Raw genomic sequence first — 21919 nt, 5'->3', positions numbered from 1 at the left:
TTTTTTTTCATATGTTTACTGGCTGAATAAATGTCTCCTTTTGAGTATGTCCTTCACCCACTTTTTGATGAGGTTGTTTGTTCTTTTCTGGTAAATTTGTTTAAGTTCCTTTAAGATTCTGGATATTAGCCTTTTGTCAGATGGAGAGATTGCAAACATTTTCTCCTGTTCTGTAGGTTGCCTATTCACTCTGATCATAGTATTGGAAGTTCTGGCTAGGGTAATCAGGCAAGAGGAAAAAATAAAGGGCATTCAAATAGGAAGGAAGGAAGTCAAATTGTCTCTTTTTGCAGATGACATGATTGTATATTTAGAAAACCAAATCATCTCAGCCCCAAATCTGCTTCAGCTGATAAGCAACATCAGCAAAGTCTCAGGATACAAAATCAGTGTGCAAAAATCACAAGCGTTCTTATACACCAATAAAAGATGAATAGCCAAATCATGAGTGAACTTCCATTCACGGTTGCTACAAAGAAAATAAAATACCTAAGAAAACAACTCACAAGGCATGGGAAAGACCGCTTCAAGGAGAACTACAAACCACTGCTCAAGGATGTAAGAGAGGACAGAAACAGATGGAAAAATATTCCATGCTCATGGATAGGAAGAATCAATATTATGAAAATGGCCATACTGCCCAAAGTAATTTATAGGTTCAATGCTATAGACTACCATTGACTTCCTTCACAGAATTAGAAAAAACTACTGGAAATTTCATATGGAATCAAAAAAGATCCCATATAGCCAAGACAATCCTAAGCAAAAAGAACAGAACTGGAGGCATCATGCTACCTGACAGAAAACTATACTACAAGGCTGTAGTAATGAAAACAGCATGGTATGGGTACCAAAACAGATATAAAGACCAATGGAACAGAACAGAGGTCTCAGAAATAACACCATACATTTACAACCATCTGATCTTTGACAAACCTGACAAAAAACAAGCAAGGGAAAAGATTGCCTATTTAATAAGTGGTGTTGGAAAAACTGGCTAGCCTTATGCAGGAAACTGAAACTGGATCCCTTCCTTACACCTTATACAAAAATTAACTCAAGACAAATTAAAGACTTAAACTTTTAAGAAAGACCTAAAACCATAATAACCCTAGAAGAAAATCTGGGCGATACCATTCAGGACATTGACATGGGCAAAGACTTCATGACTAACACACCAAAAGCAATGGCAGCAAAAGCCAAAATTGACAAATGGGATCTAATTAAACTAAGGAACTTGTGTAGTTTTATTTGGGAGTGTGCATGGGGTACCTCTGAGTTTTAAAAATGAAGAAGATAAGTAGTCATGCCTTTCTGACTCTTTGGTAGACACAGTCTTTTAAGACGGTGATTCTGAGCTGCTATGGTCTTAGGGTTTTTTATACTACTAAAACTTACTGCCGACATGTAACCAAAAGCTTGATTTAAATTAAAAAAAAAAAAAGAAATCACCCAAATGCACTTTAAAGCCTCTTACCACATGTGTGCACATTCATAGATAACATGTAGAACTTGATTTTGTGTATTAAAAACTTGTAGAAAAGTTCAGACAGTGCATATAATGACTGCAACTTGGTCTTTGTAAAATCAGTGATATATATTTCAGATCTACACACATTGACCCAGTGAGGTATTTCTTGATTTATTGTATGATCTCATGATATGCCATGTGATGACTACAGCACATTATGCTCTCTTCATGCTGATATCATATGGACTTAAATATGATGACATACTAACATAGATGTGCTTACGTTGTTGCTTTGATGGATTTGTACTATATTAGCAATGAAGCAGAAGTATTGGAAATCCTAGCAAGCATAACTGTATCTCTCCCATGCCTGTGTTGATTGCAACTGTTTCCCCCTTAAAGCATGTCCTTTTGACATGTGCTGACCCTGAGAAAATTCAGTGTGTGCTTTTCAGAGAATGACAGTAAGGAGTAGAAATGGCCAACGGTCAAAGTGTTACTTGTCCTCTCGACTCCCCTTCATGAATGTTAAACTCTAAACTACTCAGGTGACAATTTAGAACCCCTTTGTTGATCCCTATAGAGTGTTCCCGGATGTCAAATGACAGGCTCTTAATGAAGAAACACCCTGTAAAAGTGTATTGCTCTGATTTTTGTGTGTGAATCTGTGTGTGTATATTTTTTTCTCTCCTGAAAACTGTAAATAGAATAATTTTCACTACAAATGAAACATTTTTGTTCCATATTTATTTCCCATCTAATGTACTTTGCCCTTCTTGAATCTAGTAAGGATCTCAGCTTGTGTTATTTATACCTTCAAAAAATTATGTCAACATTTCATTTTTCATGTCAATTACTGACATGTTTTCAAGTCTTCACATGTTATTTCTGAAGATTTTGGTGCATCGAGGAGAGACAGTGTCATTGTAGTTAAAGAAGTTTTTGAATAGGTTATATTCAATAAAATTTCAGAGCTTGTTTCTCTGGAAAGCATAGACATAGTGGTGTTATGGGCAGTTAAACATAAAATAGCTCCACAAAGTGTTGTGTACATAAAAGTGTTCATATCTTGGAAGATTCTAATTTACTGCTCAGTACTGTCTCCTGGAGAGGAAAATAGGTAAGATAGGCCCCTGAGCCTATGATAATAACTCATAATATGAAGTGAAAACATAGAGACAAAATGAGAGGTGATAGATACTCAAACCGATGTGAGTGAAGAACAGCTGTGAAACAAGAGTGTCTATGGGAGAGAGGAGGGCATGGGACTGCTTTTGTGAAAAAGGAATTTGTACATGTTAGTCAAGTGTCTGACACATTTAACATTTTAATAAAGTAAAATCTTATCTTCCCGTGTGTCAATATGGGTTTGTACAGATGTCACAATGCAGTGGTGGTGAGAATAATGAAGAAACGAATGTGGAGGTAAAAGAATGAAGTCCACCAATATGGACATTAGATTTATGAATGAAGAGGAGTGTATGTCAAATTGGGCAGGAGTAAACAAAGAAAGCAGCTAGCTAGGTAGAATGGAGGTTTCTGATGAGGAGACTTGTGGGAAGTCACTTAATTGAAAGCAGAACTTAGAAGGATGAGGGCGACCCACAGGGTCTCATTTCTTCTCCGTAGAAGTTTTGCACATCAATGATATGTGCTTCGTTCACATCAGTTAGCATATTGGGATGCAGCTTAATCTAGAAAAAGTGTGTGTGTTGTTTTTGTTTGTTTCTTTTTAGGAAGCTGTGTTTGCTGAGTAGTTATTTCATAAAAGGACCTGAGAGATCCCTATAGTATATCATATAAAACTAGATTTAGAAAAAAGGAATCAAAGAATACAATTTTAGAGTATTAAATGGATAACTGCCAATAATCGTGGCATCATGAACATATATATATATATATATATATATATATATATATAATATACACATTATGTCATTGGTTGGTTATTTATAAGAAAGTCCCTATAAATAACCTTGGGGAGTATGGCCATTTTCACGATATTGATTCTTCCTATCCATGAGCATGGTATGTTCTTCCATTTGTTTTGTGTCCTCTTTTATTTCACTGAGCAGTGGTTTGTAGTAGTTCTCCTTGAAGAGGTCCTTTACATCCCTTGTAAGCTGGATCCTATGTATTTTATTCTCTTTGAAGCAATTGTGAATGGAAGTTCATTCCTGATTTAATGCCATCCCCATCAAGCTACCAATGAGTTTCTTCACAGAATTGGAAAAAACAGCTTTAAAGTTCATATGGAACCAAAAAAGGGCCCCGCATTGCCAAGACAATCCTAAGTCAAAAGGATTAAAGCTGGAGGCGTCACGCTACCTGACTTCAAACTACTACAAGGCTACAGTAACCAAAACAGCATGGTACTGGTACCAAAACAGAGATATAGATCAATGGAACAGAACAGAGTCCTCAGAAATAATACCACACATCTACAGCCATCTGATCTTTGACAAACCTGAGAGAAACAAGAAATTGGGAAAGGATTCCCTATTTAATAAATGGTGCTGGGAAAATTGGCTAGCCATAAGTAGAAAGCTGAAACTGGATCCTTTCCTTACCCCTTATACGAAGATTAATTCAAGATGGATTAGAGACTTAAATGTTAGACCTAATACCATAAAAACCCTAGAAGAAAATCTAGGTAGTACCATTCAGGACATAGGCATGGGCAAGGACTTCATGTCTAAAACACCAAAAGCAACGGCAGCAAAAGCCAAAATTGACAAATGGGATCTAATTAAACTAAAGAGCTTTTGCACAGCAAAAGAAACTACCATCAGAGTGAACAGGCAACCTACAGAATGGGAGAAAATTTTTGCAACCTACTCATCTGACAAAGGGCTAATATCCAGAATCTACAAAGAACTCAAACAAATATACGAGAAAAAAACAAACAACCCCATCAAAAAGTGGGGAAAGGATATGAACAGACATTTCTCAAAAGAAGATATTCATACAGCCAACAGACACATGAAAAAATGCTCATCATCACTCGCCATCAGAGAAATGCAAATCAAAACCACAATGAGATACCATCTCACACCAGTTAGAATGGCAATCATTAAGAAGTCAGGAAACAACAGGTGTTGGAGAGGATGTGGAGAAATAGGAACACTTTTACACTGTTGGTGGGATTGTAAACTAGTTCAACCATTATGGAAAACAGTATGGCAATTCCTCAAGGATCTAGAACTAGATGTACCATATGACCCAGCCATCCCACTACTGGGTATATACCCAAAGGATTATAAATTAGTCTACTACAAAGACACATGTACACGTATGTTTATTGCGGCACTATTCACAATAGCAAAGACTTGGAATCAACCCAAATGTCCATCTGTGACAGACTGGATTAAGAAAATGTGGCACATATACACCATGGAATACTATGCAGCCATAAAAAAGGATGAGTTTGCGTCCTTTGTAGGGACATGGATGCAGCTGGAAACCATCATTCTTAGCAAACTATCACAAGAACAGAAAACCAAACACCGCATGTTCTCACTCATAGGTGGGAACTGAACAATGAGATCACTTGGACTCGGGAAGGGGAACATCAGGCACTGGGGCCTATCATGGGGAGGGGGGGGGGAGGAGGGAGGGCTTGCATTGGGGAGTTATACAAGATATAAATGATGAATTGATGGGTGCTGACGAGTTGATGGGTGCAGCACACCAACATGGCATAAGTATACATATGTAACAAACCTGCACGTTATGCACATGTACCCTAGAACTTAAAGTATAATAAAAAAAAAAAAAAAAAAAAAAAATACAAAAAAAAAAACAAAAAAAAAACAAAACAAAAAAAAAAAAAAAAAAAAAAAAAAAAGAAAAGTCCCTAGCGATTTAGAAACTTTGTTTAGTTTATTTTCATAGGAATCTATGAAAATCTACACATTATTTCATTGACATGTATGTTTTGGCGAAAGTGGACGAAGACACAGGGAGAAGGCCAAACTGCTGAATCCAGGATATGTAAAAATGTCAGGAGCCTTCATGAGTATAAAGAAAATGATTTTTAAAATTATGACTCTAAGATTAAGTGAACTCACTTCAGATGCGTTTAGAATATTTGCGTAAAGGATGATTTGATTTTGGCTGCTCCAGGAACTACTGGAAGCAGGAAAGAATGATAGAATTTGGATAAACCACAGTGACTCATTACTCCTCCTTGTTACTACTGGACATCTGAGGTATATGTTTTGTTGATATTAGTTATTCGAATAAGATAAACGTGAATATGCGTACATTGGCTTTGTTTTTCAAGGAGCTAACTATTGGATAAAACAGCTATTTAATAAAAATTCTCTAGAGAATAACATGAGACTCCAACCAGACTATTTTAGAAACAAAAATGATGTTGAATTCATCAACTAACTCTTAACACAGTCATTCTCAATGAATATTGTAGTGATTTCCGAATGGAAAAGTTTATTAATATCCAACGCTTTTAGCAGTTTTACTTAGTAGAAGTATGTTAAAATTGATCATTGATAATGCTTTTTATTGAGGTTTATATATTATACTTTGTTGTCATGAGTGGATGAAGAAATGTTCAGAAGGCTAAACTAGAGAACAGAAGAAACAGGCATACCACATGGGTGTGAGAAATAAATGCATTTTATTTACTGGAATTCCGGAAACATATATCCAAGCTGATCAATTTGGGACACTTCCACTTAAGAGACGTGAAGTGTCCGTTCAACTGAAGTGTCATTGTAAGTTTGTGCCTTCTCAGTTATTGGACAAGTTAAAGAGCGTGATGAATGTTTGCAGTACAATGGTCTACATCATTCGGGTATCTTGCATGAAAGACATGCGGGTGCATGTACCACCTACTTTGACATTGGTTCCCAGGTGATTGAGTTGCTTCTCTGAATTTAGACCACATTTGTCCTCATCACTTGACATATCCTTATTGTAATTGACACTGTTTTATTTTAGTTTTAGTCATATGACAGATCATAATATGTTTGAAATGATTAGTGTATATTTCGTGAAACCTGTATTCCTGTTTTCTTCAGTGTATTTCTGTTTCGTTCCTTTCCCAAGATGCAAAGTGTAAAACATCAAAGGCTTCACTAATACGGGCAGGAAGATGCAGCTTGATCCTAACACTGCATGAACGTTTGAATAACTTTATCATATGTACATATGACTGATTATGTATCCCTTTTGCTTTTTAGTGTCTTCTCAGAAACAACCGGCCTGGAAGGTAATTAAAATCTCATTTGTATTTTGAACTATTAACTGTATAGTCTATGAAATATACTCTAGGTATTGATTATTTTGTTTCAAATCCCATGCAGGCTACAAGTGACAAGAAAGATTCTGTTTCAAATGTAACGACAGAAATAAAGGATGGACAAATATCTGGGACAGGTAATTTTACAATACACATTTAATGTGATATTGAATCGAGATAGAAGAGAAATTCACTTCCCCAAATAAATCAGTGGGGAGTTCGTCAAAGCTGCACGTTCTGATTCAGCACACCGGAGATTCTTCATTTTAATAAGTACTCAGGTGTCCCTGATGCTGCTGGTCCTTGACCATGATCTGAGCAGTAAGATTATAGACTTCCCTACGTTGAAATTGGGAAGAGGAACCACTGGACAGCAGTTCAACACATAAGGGGTTCAGGTGACAGAATAATTTTGCTTTAATTCTACTGCATGTTTCCATCAAGAGGGGAAGGTGAAAGAGATGAAGCAACAGATATTATAAGCATCAGATCGTATTGCTATAAACAGAGGGAAAAGTGATCCTAATACCCTATACACAGTGTAGAATGAGAACTAACAAGATCACTGAAGTAGCAATTATTTTCCTCAAGGAAGAGGGATTGTGAGGCTGGAAGGAGGGAAACTAAGAAGTGATTTATGTAATTTTGGATTTTCTGCTGAGGAAACCTGTGTGAACTCACTACAGATGCATTTTGAATATTTGCATAAAAGAAGATTTGATTTTCGCTGCTGCAGGAACTACTGGAGCAGGAAACAATGCTAGAATTGGGATAAATCACAGTGACTCCTTATTCCTTTTTGTTACTATTTGGCATCAGAGATACATGTTTTGTTGATTTTAGTTATAAAAAATGAAATCAACTTGAATATGAATACATTGCCTTCCTTGTTCAAGGAGCTAACTCTTGGATAAAATAGCTATGTAATGAAACCTCTTTACAGAATACCATGATACTCTCAAGAAGGCTATTTTAGAAGCAAAAATTATGTTGAATTCTAATTAACTCCTAAAATGGTCATTTTCAATTAATATTAGAGTGATTCCTAATGTAAAATTTACTAATATCTAATGCTTGTTGCAGTTTTACTTTGTGGAAGTATGTCAAAATTGATAATTGATGATATTTTTATTGAGGCTAATATATTATCCTTTGTTGCCATGAGTGGATGAAGAAACTTTTGGAAGTTTCAACTAGCGAATACAAGAAATTTAGTCAAATTATTACACCTCACGTGTGTGAGAAATAATGAACATTATCTACTAGATTTCAGCAAACATATATCCAAGCTGATCAATGTACGACACTTCCACTGAAGAGACGTGAAGTGTACATTCAACTGAAGTGTCATTGTAATTGTGTATCATCTCAGTTATTGGGCAAGTTAAAGAGCATGATGAATGCTTGTAGCATAATGATGTAAATCCTTCTGATTTCTTGCATGAAAGACATGCAGGATCAGGTACCACCTGCTTTGACATTGATTCTTAGGTGTGTGAGTTGCTCCACTGATGTTAGATCACATTTGTGTTCATCACTCGGCATATTCACATTGATATTGACACGGTTTTATTTTAATTTTTGGACATACGAGTAATCATCCCATGTTTGAAATTATAAAGGCGTATTTCGTGAAGCCTGTGTTCCTTTTTTTTAAGTGTATTTCTGTCATGTTCCAATCCCCAGACACAAAGGAGAAAACATCAAAGCCTACACTAATGCAGGCAGGAGGATACAGCTTGATGCTACCACTGCATGAATGTGTGGATAACTTTATCATATGTACATATGAGTGATTGTGTATCCCTTTTGCTTTTCAGTGTCTTCTGAGAAACAACCGGCCTTGAAGGTAATGAAACTCTCATTTATATGTTGAACTATTAACTGTATAGTCTATGAAACCTACTTTATGTATTGATTATTGTGTTTCAAATCCCATTCAGGCTACAAGTGAAAAGAACACTTCTGTTTTGAATATAGCCACAGAAATAGAGGAGGGACCAACATCTGGGACAGGTGATTATGCAAAACACATCTAATGTCGTGTTCAATCAAGATAGAAGAGAACTTCCCTTCCCAGAATAAATCAGTGGGGAGTTCATCTGAGCTGCACGTTCTGATTCAGCACGCCTGAGATTCTTCATTTGTAGTGAGTTCTCAGGTGACCCTGATGCTGCTGGTCCTTGGCCATGATCTGAGTAGTAAGATTATAGACTTCCCTACATTGAAATTGGGAAGAAGAACCATTGGAGAGCAATTCGACGCATACCAGGCTCAGGGAACAGCATAATTTTGCTTTAATTTTACAGCATGTTTCCATCAAGAGGAGAAGGAGAATGAGATGAAGTATTAGATATTATAGGCATCATATCGTATTCTTATAAACGGAGGGAAAACTGATCCTAATAACTCCATAAACACTGTAAAATGAGAACTAATGCAACCACTGACGTATCAATTATTTTCCTCGAAGAAGAGGGATTGTGAGGCAGGAAGGAGGGAAAAGAAGAAGGTATTTATGTAATTTTGGGGTTTCTGCTGAGGAAACCTGAGTGAACTCATTTCAGATGCATTTGGAATATTTGCATAAAAGAAAATTTGATTTTGGCTGCTGTGGGAACCAGTGGAAGCAGGAAACAATGCTAGAATTGGGATAAGCCACAGTGACTCATTACTCCTCTTTGTTACTATTGGGCATCAAAGATATGTGTTTTGTTGATATTAGTTATTCAAATGAGACAAAAATGAATATGCATATATTGGCTTTGTTTTTCAAGGGGTGGGGTTTGGATAAAATAGCAATTTAATAAAAATGCTTTGGAGAATAACATGATACTTCAAACCAGACTATTTTAGAAACAAAAATAATTTTGAATTCATTAATTGACTTTTAAAATTGTTATTTTCAATGAAATAAAAAATATTGGAGTGATTTCCAAATGTAAAAGGTTATTCATATGTAATGCTTGTAGCAACTTTATTTTGAATAAGTATGTCAAATTTGATCATTTATTATACTTTTTGATAAGTTTTATATATTATACTTTGTTGCCATGCGTGGATGAAGAACCTTTCTGTAGGCTAAACTAGAGGACACAACAAATGTAGGCACATTATTACACAACATGGGTTTGAGAAGTAAAGAATATTATATACTAGGATTATCCAAACCTGTATCCAAACTGATGAAGCTGGGACACTTCCACTGAGGACTTGTGAAGTGTACAATTCTACAGAAGTGTCATTGCCATTGTGTACCTGCTCAAATATCAGGCAAGTTAAAGATCATGATGAATATTAGTAGTATAATGGTATAAATCCTTCTGGTGTCTTGCATGAGAAACATGCAGTAGCATTTACTACCTTCTTTGACATTGATTCCTGGGTGTACGAGTTGCTCCTCTGATTTTAGATCACGTTTCTTTTCATCATTCGGGATATTCACATTGATGTCAACACTTTTTATTTCAGTAATACACACATGCCTCATAATATCTCTTTGTAATTTGAGACTGTATATTTTCTGGAAGCCTGTATTCCCATTTTCGTCAGTGTATTTCCTCATGTTCCTGTCCCAAAGACACAAACTATGAAACATCAAATCCGATGCTAGTACAGGCAGGAGGGTACAGCTTGATGCTAACACTGCATGAATGTATGGATAACTTTATCATATTTACATATGATGGATTCTATATTTCTTTTGCTTTTCAGTGTCTCCTCAGAAACAATCAGCCTGGAAGGTAGTTACTCTCTCATTTATATTTTGAATTACTAATTGTATAGTCTATGAGATATATATTATGTATTGACTATTTTGCTTCTCATTCCACTCAGGTTATATTTAAAAAGAAAGTTCCTGTTTTGAATATTGCAAGAAGAATGATGGTTGGTCGGAAGTCTGGAACAGGTAATTTGGCAATACACATTTAATGTCATGTGCACTCAAGATAGAAGAGAACGTCCCACCCCTGAATAAATCAGCAGGGGGCTCATTGAAAATGCACTTTCTGATTCAGCAGGCCTGAGATTGTGCATTTCTAGTAAGTTCTCAGGTGATTTTGATGCTGCTGTTCCTTGGCCATGATCTTAGTAACAAGGTTATAGACTTCCCTACATTGAAATCATGTAGAAGAACCGTTGGAAAACAGTCCAAGACATAAGAGGATCAGGGGACAGCATAAATTTGCTGTGATTTCAGAGCATGTTTCTGTGGAGAGGGGAAGGAGAAAGAGAAGAAGTAATAGAAGTTATAGATGTCAGATGGTTCTGCTACAACCAGAGGGAAGACGTTGTCATAATAACCCATAAACACTGGAGAATGAGAAGCAAAGTGACCACTGATGTAGTAATTATTTTCATCAAGAAAAAGGGATTGCAAGGCAAGAAAGAGGGAAAGGAAGGAGTTAGTTCGGTAATTTTGGGGTTTCTGCTGAGGAAACCTGAGCGAACTCACTTCAGATGCTTTTGGAATATTTGCATGCCAGAAGATCTGACTTCTGGCTGCTCCAACGTCTACTGGAATCAGGAAGGAGTGCTAGAATTGGGATAAACCACAGTGTCTCATTATTCCTGTTTATTACTATCAGACATCAGAGATATATTTTTATTAGTTACTCAAATGAGTTAAAATGTAATATGAATACATTAGCTTTTTTCCAAAGTGCTGACTTTTTTGTTAAAATAGCTATTTAGTGACAATTCTTTATAGTAAAGTGATAGTCCAGAGCAGACTAATTTTAGAGACAGAAATAATGTTGAATGCATTAATTGAATCCTAAAATGGTTATTTTCAATGAACATTGGACTGATATCCAAATGTAAAATTTATTAATATCTAATGCGTGCTGCAATTCCATTTTGTATAAATATGTATAATTTTTTGTACTTTTTGATGGGGTTTATATATTATACCTTCTTGCCATTAGTGGATGAAGAAACTTTCTGAAGGCTAAACTAGAGAATACAAGAAATGTAGGCAGATTATTACACCATATGGGTATGATAAATAATGAATGTTATCTACTAGGATTCACCAAACATATATCCAAGTTGATCAATGTAGCACACTTCCAGTGAAGAGATGTGAAGTGTACATTCAAATTAAGTGTCATTGTAATTGTGGGCCTTCTCAATTATTGGGCAAGTTAAAGAACATGATGAATATTTTTGTTATAATTGTATAAATCCTTCTGATGTCTTGCATGAAAGTCATACAGTCACAGTTAGCACTAACTTTTACATATATTTCTAGGGTTATGAGTTGCTCCTCTGATTTTAGATCACATTTCTCCTTGTTAGTCAGCATATCCACATTAATACTTATTTTTTAGTAATAGATGTGGAGCATAATTTCACTTTTTGACTTGTAACAGTATGTTTTTTGAAGCCTGTATTCCTAATTTCTTTAGTGCATTTCTGTCATGTTACTGTCTCAAGGAAACAAACTAGAAAAACATGAAACCCTACACTAATACAGGCAATAGTATTGAGTTTGATGCTAGCATTCCATGAATGTATGGTTGGCCTTACCACATTTACATATGATTGATTATATATATTTTTTGCTTGTTAGAGTATCCTGGGAATCTGCTCACCTCGAAGGTAATTACTCTTACATTTGTATTAACTGCATATCCTATACAATATACATCATGTGCTAATCATTTTATTTTAAAACCATACAGGTTACAATTGAAAATAAAGATTCTGTTCTGAATACAGCCACCAAAATGAAGGATGTACAAATATCCACACCAGGTAAACTTTGTAATGCAGATTTAACTGTGGAAAGATGTACATTAATCTATTTGTAATGCTCATAGTCTTTCTATTCTCAATTATTTCACTTTTATATTTTATTTCAGGATTTCAGCTAAATAATGCAGCCATCATCATTTTTATTTAGGTTTTCAAAAATGAGATTTGTATGCATAAAGAAAATATATTTTTTAAAAATATAAGCTTTTTTTGTTATTTGTTTGTTTGATTTTTTGTTGTTGTTGTTGTTAGACAGAGCTTTGCTCTTGTTGCTCAGGCTGGAGTGCAATGGCTCAATCTCAGCTCACTGCAACCTCCGCCTTCCTGGTTCAAGTGATTATCGTGCCTCAGGCTCCCAAGTAGCTGGGATTACAGGCGTGCACCACCATGCCTGGCTAATTTTGTATTTTTAGTAGAGACAGGGTTTCTCCATGTTGGTCAGACCAGTCTTGAACTCCTGACCTCAGGTGATTCTCCCGCCTCGCCCTCCCATAGTGCTGGGATTACAGGCATGAGCCACTGGGCCTGGCCTTAAAATACCAGGTTTTATTCAGATGTTTCTACTTTTACATTTTGATACTCTGAAGTTTCCAATTGGAATTTCAATGGTTTTTAGCTATTTAAAGAGATCTATTTTGGTACTCTAAAATATTTGTTTTGCTTTAGAGTCAGTTCAAATTATGGCTTTTATCTAATGAAATGTTTTGTTTGGTAACATATTTGGTTTGTTTTAACTTTTATTGGTTCTAGTCAATTTTGTTACGCTTATTATATTAAGCCAATCAGATGTTCTGATTAGCACACTGTGTGCTTGTGTGTGTGTTACTTTATTTTTTTGTTGTTTTTAATTTTAATGAGTAAATTGTAGATGTTTATGTTTATGGAGTAAATGAGATATTTTGATACAGGCATACAATGTGTAATAATGACATCATGATTAATGGGTTATCCATCACCTCCAGCATGAACCATTTCTTTATGCTTTTCATTTGTACTTCCTCAGTACCGCTAAAATGTACAACAAGTTATTGCTGACTGTAGTCATGTTTTTGTTTTATAAAATGCTAGATTTTATTCATTGTTTCTAACTATAGTTTGTACTTATTAAGCATCCTAATTTCCTACCACACCCACACCCTTCCTAGACTGCGGTAATGGTGATTTTTCTCTTCATCTCCATGAGCTCTATTTTTTAAATTTCTCACACCCACAAAGGAGTGACAACATGTGAAGCCTTCTTTTTTTATTGTTATTATACTTTAAGTTCTAGGGTACATGTGCACAACGTGCAGGTTTCTTACATATGTATACTTGTGCCATGTTGGTGTGCTGCACCCATCAACTCGTCAGCATCCATCAACTCATCATTTACATCAAGTTTAACTCCCAATGCCATCCCTCCCCTCTCCCCACTCCCCATAATAGGCCCCAGTGTGTGATGTTCCCCTTCCAGAGTCCAAGTGATCTCATTGTTCAATTCCCACCTATGAGTGAGAACATGCAGTGTTTGGTTTTCTGTTCTTGCGATAGTTTGCTGAGAATGATGGTTTCCAGCTGCATCCATGTCCCTACAAAGGACATGAACTCATCCTTTTTTATGGCTGCATAGTATTCCATGGTGTATATGTGCCACATTTTCTTAATCCAGTCTGTCACTGATGGACATTTAGGTTGATTCCAAGTCTTTGCTATTGTGAATAGTGCCACAATAAACATACGTGTGCATGAGTCTTTACAGCAGCATGATTTATAATCCTTTGTGTATATACCCAGTAATGGGATGGCTGGGTCATATGGTATTGCTAGTTCTAGATCCTTGAGGAATTGCCATACTGTTTTCCACAATGGTTGAACCAGTTTACAATCCCACCAACAGTGTAAAAGTGTTCCTATTTCTCCACATCCTCTCCAGCACCTGTTGTTTCCTAACTTTTTAATGATTGCCATTCTAACTGGTGTGAGATGGCATCTCATTTTGGTTTTGATTTGCATTTCTCTGATGGCCAGTGATGAGGAACATTTTTTCATGTGTCTGTTGGCTGTATGCATGTCTTGTTTTGAGAAATGTCTATTCATATCCTTTGTGACTGGATTATTTTACTTGACATAACGTCCTCCAGTTCCATCCATGTCACTGCGAATGAGAGGATCTTATTCTTTCATATGACTGAGTAGTATGTGTATCACATTTTTAAAACCCATTTGTCTGTTGATGTACATTTAGGTTGATTCCAAATTATGGCTATTGTGAAAAGTGCTGCAATAAACATGTCAGGTCGGATTTCTCTTTTATAATATTGATTTTCTTGCTTTTGAGTGGTTACCTAGCGATGGGATTGCTGGATCATGTAGGTAGTTGTATTTTTAATTTTTTGCAGACTCTATACTGTTCTCCATAGTGACTGTACTAATTCACAATGCCACCAATGGTGTACGAGGGTTCCCCTTTCTCCACATCCTCACCAGCATTTCTTAATGCCTGCCATTTGGATTAAAGCCTTTTTAACTGAGGTGAGAAGATACCTCATTGTGGCTTTGATTTGCATTTCTGTGATGACCAGTGATGTTGAGCACCTTTCCATATACCTGTTTGCCATCTGGTAGCAGTTTGTAACATAACAATGTCATTTTGCTATTATTTCTGAGCCAGAGGGGAAGGAACAAAAATTTAGGAAATAGAAATTATACATATAAGATACTACTGCTAAATAAAGAGGAAAGAAGTGGTGGGAATAATTTGTGAGAGTTACATAGAAGTGTTGATATTAGTTAATCAAATGAAATTTATTTGAACTAAGGACCTTTGACTGATTTTACTAAGAACCCTATTTTAAAATAAGATCACAGTTCCATGAATGTGCCTTAGAGATTAGCATGGTATATCAAATCAAACCAACTTGAGAAACAAAAAGTTATAACATTCATTCTTTGAATAACAAAACCAATATATTCAGTGAACATTGCACTTATTTTGAAGTACAAAGAGTTCTTAATGTCTGTGGAAATTTTTCATTTTTGACAATTATTTTTCACACTGAAAGCTTATTATACACTTTCTTGTTGTTTTGGATTTATTTATTTATTTATTTATTTATTTTTGAGACAGAGTCTTGCTCTGTCTCCCAGCCTGGAGTGCAATGTTACAATCTTGGATCACTGCAACCTCCACCTTCCAGGTTCAAGCAATTCTCCTGCCTCAGCCTCCTGAGTAGTTGGGATTACAGGCACATGACACCATGCCCGGTAATTTTTGTATTTTTAGTAGAGATGGGATTTCACCATGTTAGTCAGGCTGGTCTCGAACTCCTGACCTTGTGATCCACCCACTTCAGCCTCCTAAAGTGCTGGGATCACAGGTGTGAGCCACCTCACCTAGCCTATACACTATTGTTGATGTGGTTTATATATCTTCTTGTATGAGTGGATTCAGAAACTTCTTGACAGGGCCAAACTGCAAGATACAAGCAATGCAGACATAGCAGTAGCCCAACTAGGTATAAAAAAATGAATAGTTTTATTAATTTTTACTCTACAACTGTCTATCTAAGCTGATTAATTTCAAACAGTTTCTCTGATGAGAAATAAATTGTGTATTTATTGGAAGTCCTCACAACTTTGTACTCCCTAAATAATAGGAAAAATAGTTGAACATGATAAATGCTTGTAGTATAATGGTATAATTGAATCTGATGTATTGCATTAAAGATAGGCCATAGCATCCTCCCATCAGCTTTGACACTTACTCTCTCAGGCTCATGATGTGCTATTCTTTATAAGGATCATTTTTCTCATTATCAGTCAACATGTTTACATTGGAATAGATACACTCTTCTATTGAGACATCATCTCGCTTTTGAAACCCTAACTACATATTTTATAAAACCTGTATTAAATAAAACTTTTTATCTGAGGAAAGATGGCCAGAGTCAAGGAAGACTTCTCGTAGCTGAGTCTTAAATTGTGAAAGAAATGTGTCAGAATAGTTGAGGAAAATATTTTAGACATAAATAAGAGACTCCACGTTGATAAAAGTGTAAACAGTAGCAGTCATTTTGGAAACGATTAATAATGAACAACAGACTCAATGTGCTGTTATAAGGTACCATTGTGAAGTAAAGAACAGTGTGCTATTGCTTCATCTGTTTCTATTGGATTTTTGCATTTTGTTTTATTTCTGATGGTTTTGTTTACTGATGTTGGGTGGATAAATTTGTGAGTGAATCTTTGACCATGTTTGCATGGCTTGAACCTGGTGACATCGATGCCTCCCCAAATAGTTTCCTGAAGTTTTGGAGGATTAAAAGCATTTCTTAAAGAAGTAAATATTGGGGGGCGGAGCAAGATGGCCGAATAGGAACAGCTCCAGTCTCCAACTCCCAGCACGAGCGACACAGAAGACTGATGATTTCTGCATTTTCAACTGAGGTACTGGGGTCATCTCACTAGGGAGTGCCGGACAATCGGTGCTGGTCAGCTGCTGCAGCCTGAACAGCAAGAGCTGAAGCTGAGCAAGGCATCGCCTCACCTGGGAAGCGCAAGGGGGAAGGGAATCCCTTTTCCTAGCCAGGGGAACTGAGACACACAACACCTGGAAAATCGGGTAACTCCCACCCCAATACTGCGCTTTAAGCAAAGGGGCACACCAGGAGATTGTATCCCACACCTGGCCGGGAAGGTCCCAGGGCTACAGAGCCTCCCTCATTGCTAGCACATCAGTCTGCGATCTAACCACAAGGCAGCAGTGAGGCTGGGGGAGGGGCGCCCGCCATTGCTGAGGCTTAAGTAGGTAAACAAAGCTGCTGGGAAGCTCCCGAACTGGGTGGAGCTCACAGCATCTCAAGGAAACCTGCCTGTCTCTGTAGACTCCACCTCTGGGGACAGGGCACAGCTAAACAACAACAACAAAAAAAGCAGCAGAAACCTCTACAGACGCAAACGACTCTGTCTGACAGTTTGAAGAGAGCAGTGTATCTCCACACACAGAGGTTAAGATCTGAGAAGGGACAGACCGCCTGCTCAAGTGGGTCCCTGACCCCTGAGTAGCCTAACTAGGAGACATCCCCCAATAGGGGCAGTCTGACACCCCACACCTCACAGGGTGGAGTACACCCCTGAGAGGAAGCTTCCAAAGTAAGAATCAGACAGGTACACTCGCTGTTCAGCAATATTCTATCTTCTGCAACCTCTGCTGCTGATACCCTGGCAAACAGGGTCTGGAGTGGACCTCAAGCAGTCTCCAACAGACCTGCAGCTGAGGGTCCTGACTGTCAGGAGGAAAACTATCAAACAGGAAGGACACCTATACCAAAACCCCATCAGTACGTCACCATCATCAAAGACCAGAGGCAGATAAAACCACAAAGATGGGGAAAAAGCAGGGCAGAAAAGCTGGAAATTCAAAACATAAGAGCGCATCTCCCCCTGCAAAGGAGCGCAGCTCATCCCAGCAACGGATCGAAGCTAGTCAGAGAATGACTTTGACGAGATGAGAGAAGAAGGCTTCAGTCCATCAAACTTCTCAGAGCTAAAGGAGGAATTACGTACCCAGCACAAAGAAACTAAAAATCTTGAAAAAAGAGTGGAAGAATTGACAGCTAGAATAATTAATGCAGAGAAGGTCATAAATGAAATGACAGAGATGAAAACCATGACATGAGAAATACGTGACAGATGCACAAGCTTCAGTAACCGACTCGATCAACTGGAAGAAAGAGTATCAGCGATTGAGGATCAAATGAATGAAACGAAGCGAGAAGAGAAACCAAAAGAAAAAAGAAGAAAAAGAAATGAACAAAGCCTGCAAGAAGTATGGGATTATGTAAAAACACCAAATCTACGTCTGATTGGGGTGCCTGAAAGTGAGGGGAAAAATGGAACCAAGTTGGAAAACACACTTCAGGATATCATCCAGGAGAACTTCCCCAACCTAGTAGGGCAGGCCAACATTCAAATTCAGGAAATACAGAGAATGCCACAAAGATACTCCTCGAGAAGAGCAACTCCAAGACACATAATTGCCAGATTCACCAAAGTTGAAATGAAGGAAAAAATCTTAAGGGCAGCCAGAGAGAAAGGTCAGGTTACCCACAAAGGGAAGCCCATCAGACAAACAGCAGATCTCTTGGCAGAAACTCTACAAGCCAGAAGAGAGTGGGGGCCAATATTTAACGTTCTTAAAGAAAAGAATTTTCAACCCAGAATTTCATATCCAGCCAAACTAAGTTTCATAAGTGAAGGAGAAATAAAATCCTTTACAGATAAGCAAATGCTTAGAGATTTTGTCACCACCAGGCCTGCCTTACAAGAGACCCTGAAGGAAGCCCTAAACATGGAAAGGATCAACCGGTACCAGCCATTGCAAAAACATACCAAAATTTAAGGCCATTGAGGGTAGGAAGAAACTGCATCAACTAACGAGCAAAATAACCAGTTAATATCATAATGACAGGACCAAGTTCACACATAACAATATTAACCTTAAATGTAAATGGACTAAATGCTCCAATTAAAAGACACGGACTGGCAAACTGGATAAAGAGTCAAGACCCATCAGTCTGCTGTATTCAGGAGACCCATCTCACATGCAGAGACATACATAGGCTCAAAATAAAGGGATGGAGGAAGATCTACCAAGCAAATGGAGAACAAAAAAAAGCAGGGGTTACAATACTAGTCTCTGATAAAACAGACTTTAAACCATCAAAGATCAAAAGAGACAAAGAAGGCCATTACATAATGGTAAAGGGATCAATTCAACAGGAAGAGCTAACTCTCCTAAATATATATGCACCCAATACAGGAGCACCCAGATTCATAAAGCAAGTCCTTAGAGACTTACAAAGAGACTTAGACTCCCATATAATAATAATGGGAGACTTCAACACTCCACTGTCAACATTAGACAGATCAACGAGACAGAAAGTTAACAAGAATATCCAGGAATTGAACTCATCTCTGCACCAAGTGGACCTAATAGACATCCATAGAACTCTCCACCCCAAATCAACAGAATATACATTCTTCTCAGCACCACATCGCACTTATTCCAAAATTGACCACATAATTGGAAGTAAAGCACTCCTCAGCATATGTACAAGAACAGAAACTATAACAAACTGTCTCTCAGACCACAGTGCAATCAAACTAGAACTCAGGACTAAGAAACTCAATCAAAACCGCTCAACTACATGGAAACTGAACAACCTGCTCCTGAATGACTACTGGGTACATAATGAAATGAAGGCAGAAATAAAGATGTTCTTTGAAACCAATGAGAACAAAGATACAACATACAAGAATCTCTGGGACACATTTAAAGCAGTGTGTAGAGGGAAATTTATAGCACTAAATGCCCACAAGAGAAAGCTGGAAAGATCTAAAATTGACACTCTAACATCACAATTAAAAGAACTAGAGAGGCAAGAGCAAACACATTCAAAAGCTAGCAGAAAGCAAGAAATAACTAAGATCAGAGCAGAACTGAAGGAGATAGAGACACAAAAAACCCTCCAAAAAATCATTGAATCCAGGAGTTGGTTTTTCGAAAAGATCAACAATATTGACAGACCACTAGCAAGACTAATAAAGAAGAAAAGAGGAAGGAATCAAATAGATGCAATAAAAAATGATAAAGGGGATATCACCACCGACCCCACAGAAATACAAACTACCATCAGAGAATACTATAAACACCTCTACGCAAATTAACTAGAAAATCTAGAAGAAATGGATAATTTCCTGGACACTTACACTCTCCCAAGACTAAACCAGGAAGAAGTTGAATCCCTGAATAGACCAATAGCAGGCTCTGAAATTGAGGCAATAATTAATAGCCTACCAACCAAAAAAAGTCCAGGACCAGTTGGATTCACAGCTGAATTCTACCAGAGGTACAAGGAGGAGCTGGTACCATTCCTTCTGAAACTCTTCCAATCAATAGAAAAAGATGGAATCCTCCCAAACTCATTTTATGAGGCCAACATCATCCTGATACCAAAGCCTGGCAGAGACACAACAAAAAAAGAGAATTTTAGACCAATATCCCTGATGAACATCGATGCAAAAATCCTCAATAAAATACTGGCAAACCGGATTCAGCAGCACATCAAAAAGCTTATCCACCATGATCAAGTGGGCTTCATCCCTGGGATGCAAGGTTGGTTCAACATTCGCAAACCAATAAACGTAATCCAGCATATAAACAGAACCAAAGACAAGAACCACATGATTATCTCAATAGATGCAGAAAAGGCTTTAGACAAAATTCAACAGCGCTTCATGCTAAAAACGCTCAATAAATTTGGTATTGATGAAACGTACCTCAAAATAATAAGAGCTATTTATGACAAACCCACAGCCAATATCATACTGAATGGGCAAAAACTGGAAAAATTCCCTTTGAAAACTGGCAGAAGACAGGGATGCCCTCTCTCACTGCTCCTCTTCAACATAGTGTTGGAAGTTCTGGCTAGGGCAATCAGGCAAGAGAAAGAAATAAAGGGTATTCAGTTAGGAAAACAAGAAGTTACATTGTCCCTGTTTGCAGAAGACATGATGGTACATTTAGAAAACCCCACTGTCTCAGCCCAAAATCTCCTTAAGCTGATAGGCAACTTCAGCAAAGTCTCAGGATACAAAATTAATGTGCAAAAATCACAAGCATTCTTATACACCAGTAACAGACAAACAGAGAGCCAAATCAGGAATGAACTTCCATTCACAATTGCTTCAAAGAGAACAAAATACCTAGGAATCCAACTTACAAGGGATGTAAAGGACCTCTTCAAGAGAACTACAAACCACTGCTCAGTGAAATAAAAGTGGACACAAACAAATGGAAGAACATACGATGCTCCTGGATAGGAAGAATCAATATCGTGAAAATGGCCATACTGCCCAATATAAGTTATAGATTCAATGCCATCCCCATCAAGCTACCAATGAGTTTCTTCACAGAATTGGAAAAAACTGCTTTAAAGTTCATATGGAACCAAAAAAGAGCCCGCATTGCCAAGAAAATCCTAACTCAATAGAACAAAGCTGGAGGCATCACGCTACCTGACTTCAAACTATGCTACAAGGCTACAGTAACCAAAAGAGCATGGTACTGGTACCAAAACAGAGATATAGACCAATGGAACAAAACAGAGTCCTCAGAAATAATACCACACATCTACAGCCATCTGATCTTTGACAAACCTGAGAGAAACAAGAAATGGGGAAAGGATTCCCTATTTAATAAATGGTGCTGGGAAAATTGGCTAGCCATAAGTAGGAAGCTGAAACTGGATCCTTTCCTTACTCCTTATACGAAACTTAATTCAAGATGGATTAGAGACTTAAATGTTACACCTAATACCATAAAAACCCTAGAAGAAAACCTAGGTAGTACCATTCAGGACATAGGCATGGGCAAGGACTTCATG

General features: G+C 37.3%; 1 protein-coding gene across 1 annotated transcript in view; it reads left to right on the top strand.

The window, feature by feature from the left end:
- The window catches only part of LOC104675567 (ankyrin repeat domain-containing protein 36B-like), a gene marked incomplete at its 5' end in the record, with an annotated part of 83070 nt that overhangs the window by 27252 nt on the left and 33899 nt on the right, over positions 1–21919 (top strand). The window contains 8 exon segments of the mRNA XM_030926351.1: positions 6676–6704; positions 6799–6871; positions 8555–8583; positions 8678–8750; positions 10449–10477; positions 10572–10644; positions 12310–12338; positions 12422–12494. Coding sequence (XP_030782211.1) covers positions 6676–6704; positions 6799–6871; positions 8555–8583; positions 8678–8750; positions 10449–10477; positions 10572–10644; positions 12310–12338; positions 12422–12494 — 408 coding nt within the window.

Source organism: Rhinopithecus roxellana, unplaced genomic scaffold (genome assembly GCF_007565055.1).
Source record: "Rhinopithecus roxellana isolate Shanxi Qingling unplaced genomic scaffold, ASM756505v1 contig199, whole genome shotgun sequence".
NCBI classification, from domain to species: Eukaryota; Metazoa; Chordata; class Mammalia; order Primates; family Cercopithecidae; genus Rhinopithecus; species Rhinopithecus roxellana.
Note: the sequence above shows the minus strand (reverse complement) of the source record. Positions and strands in the feature narration are given on the sequence as shown.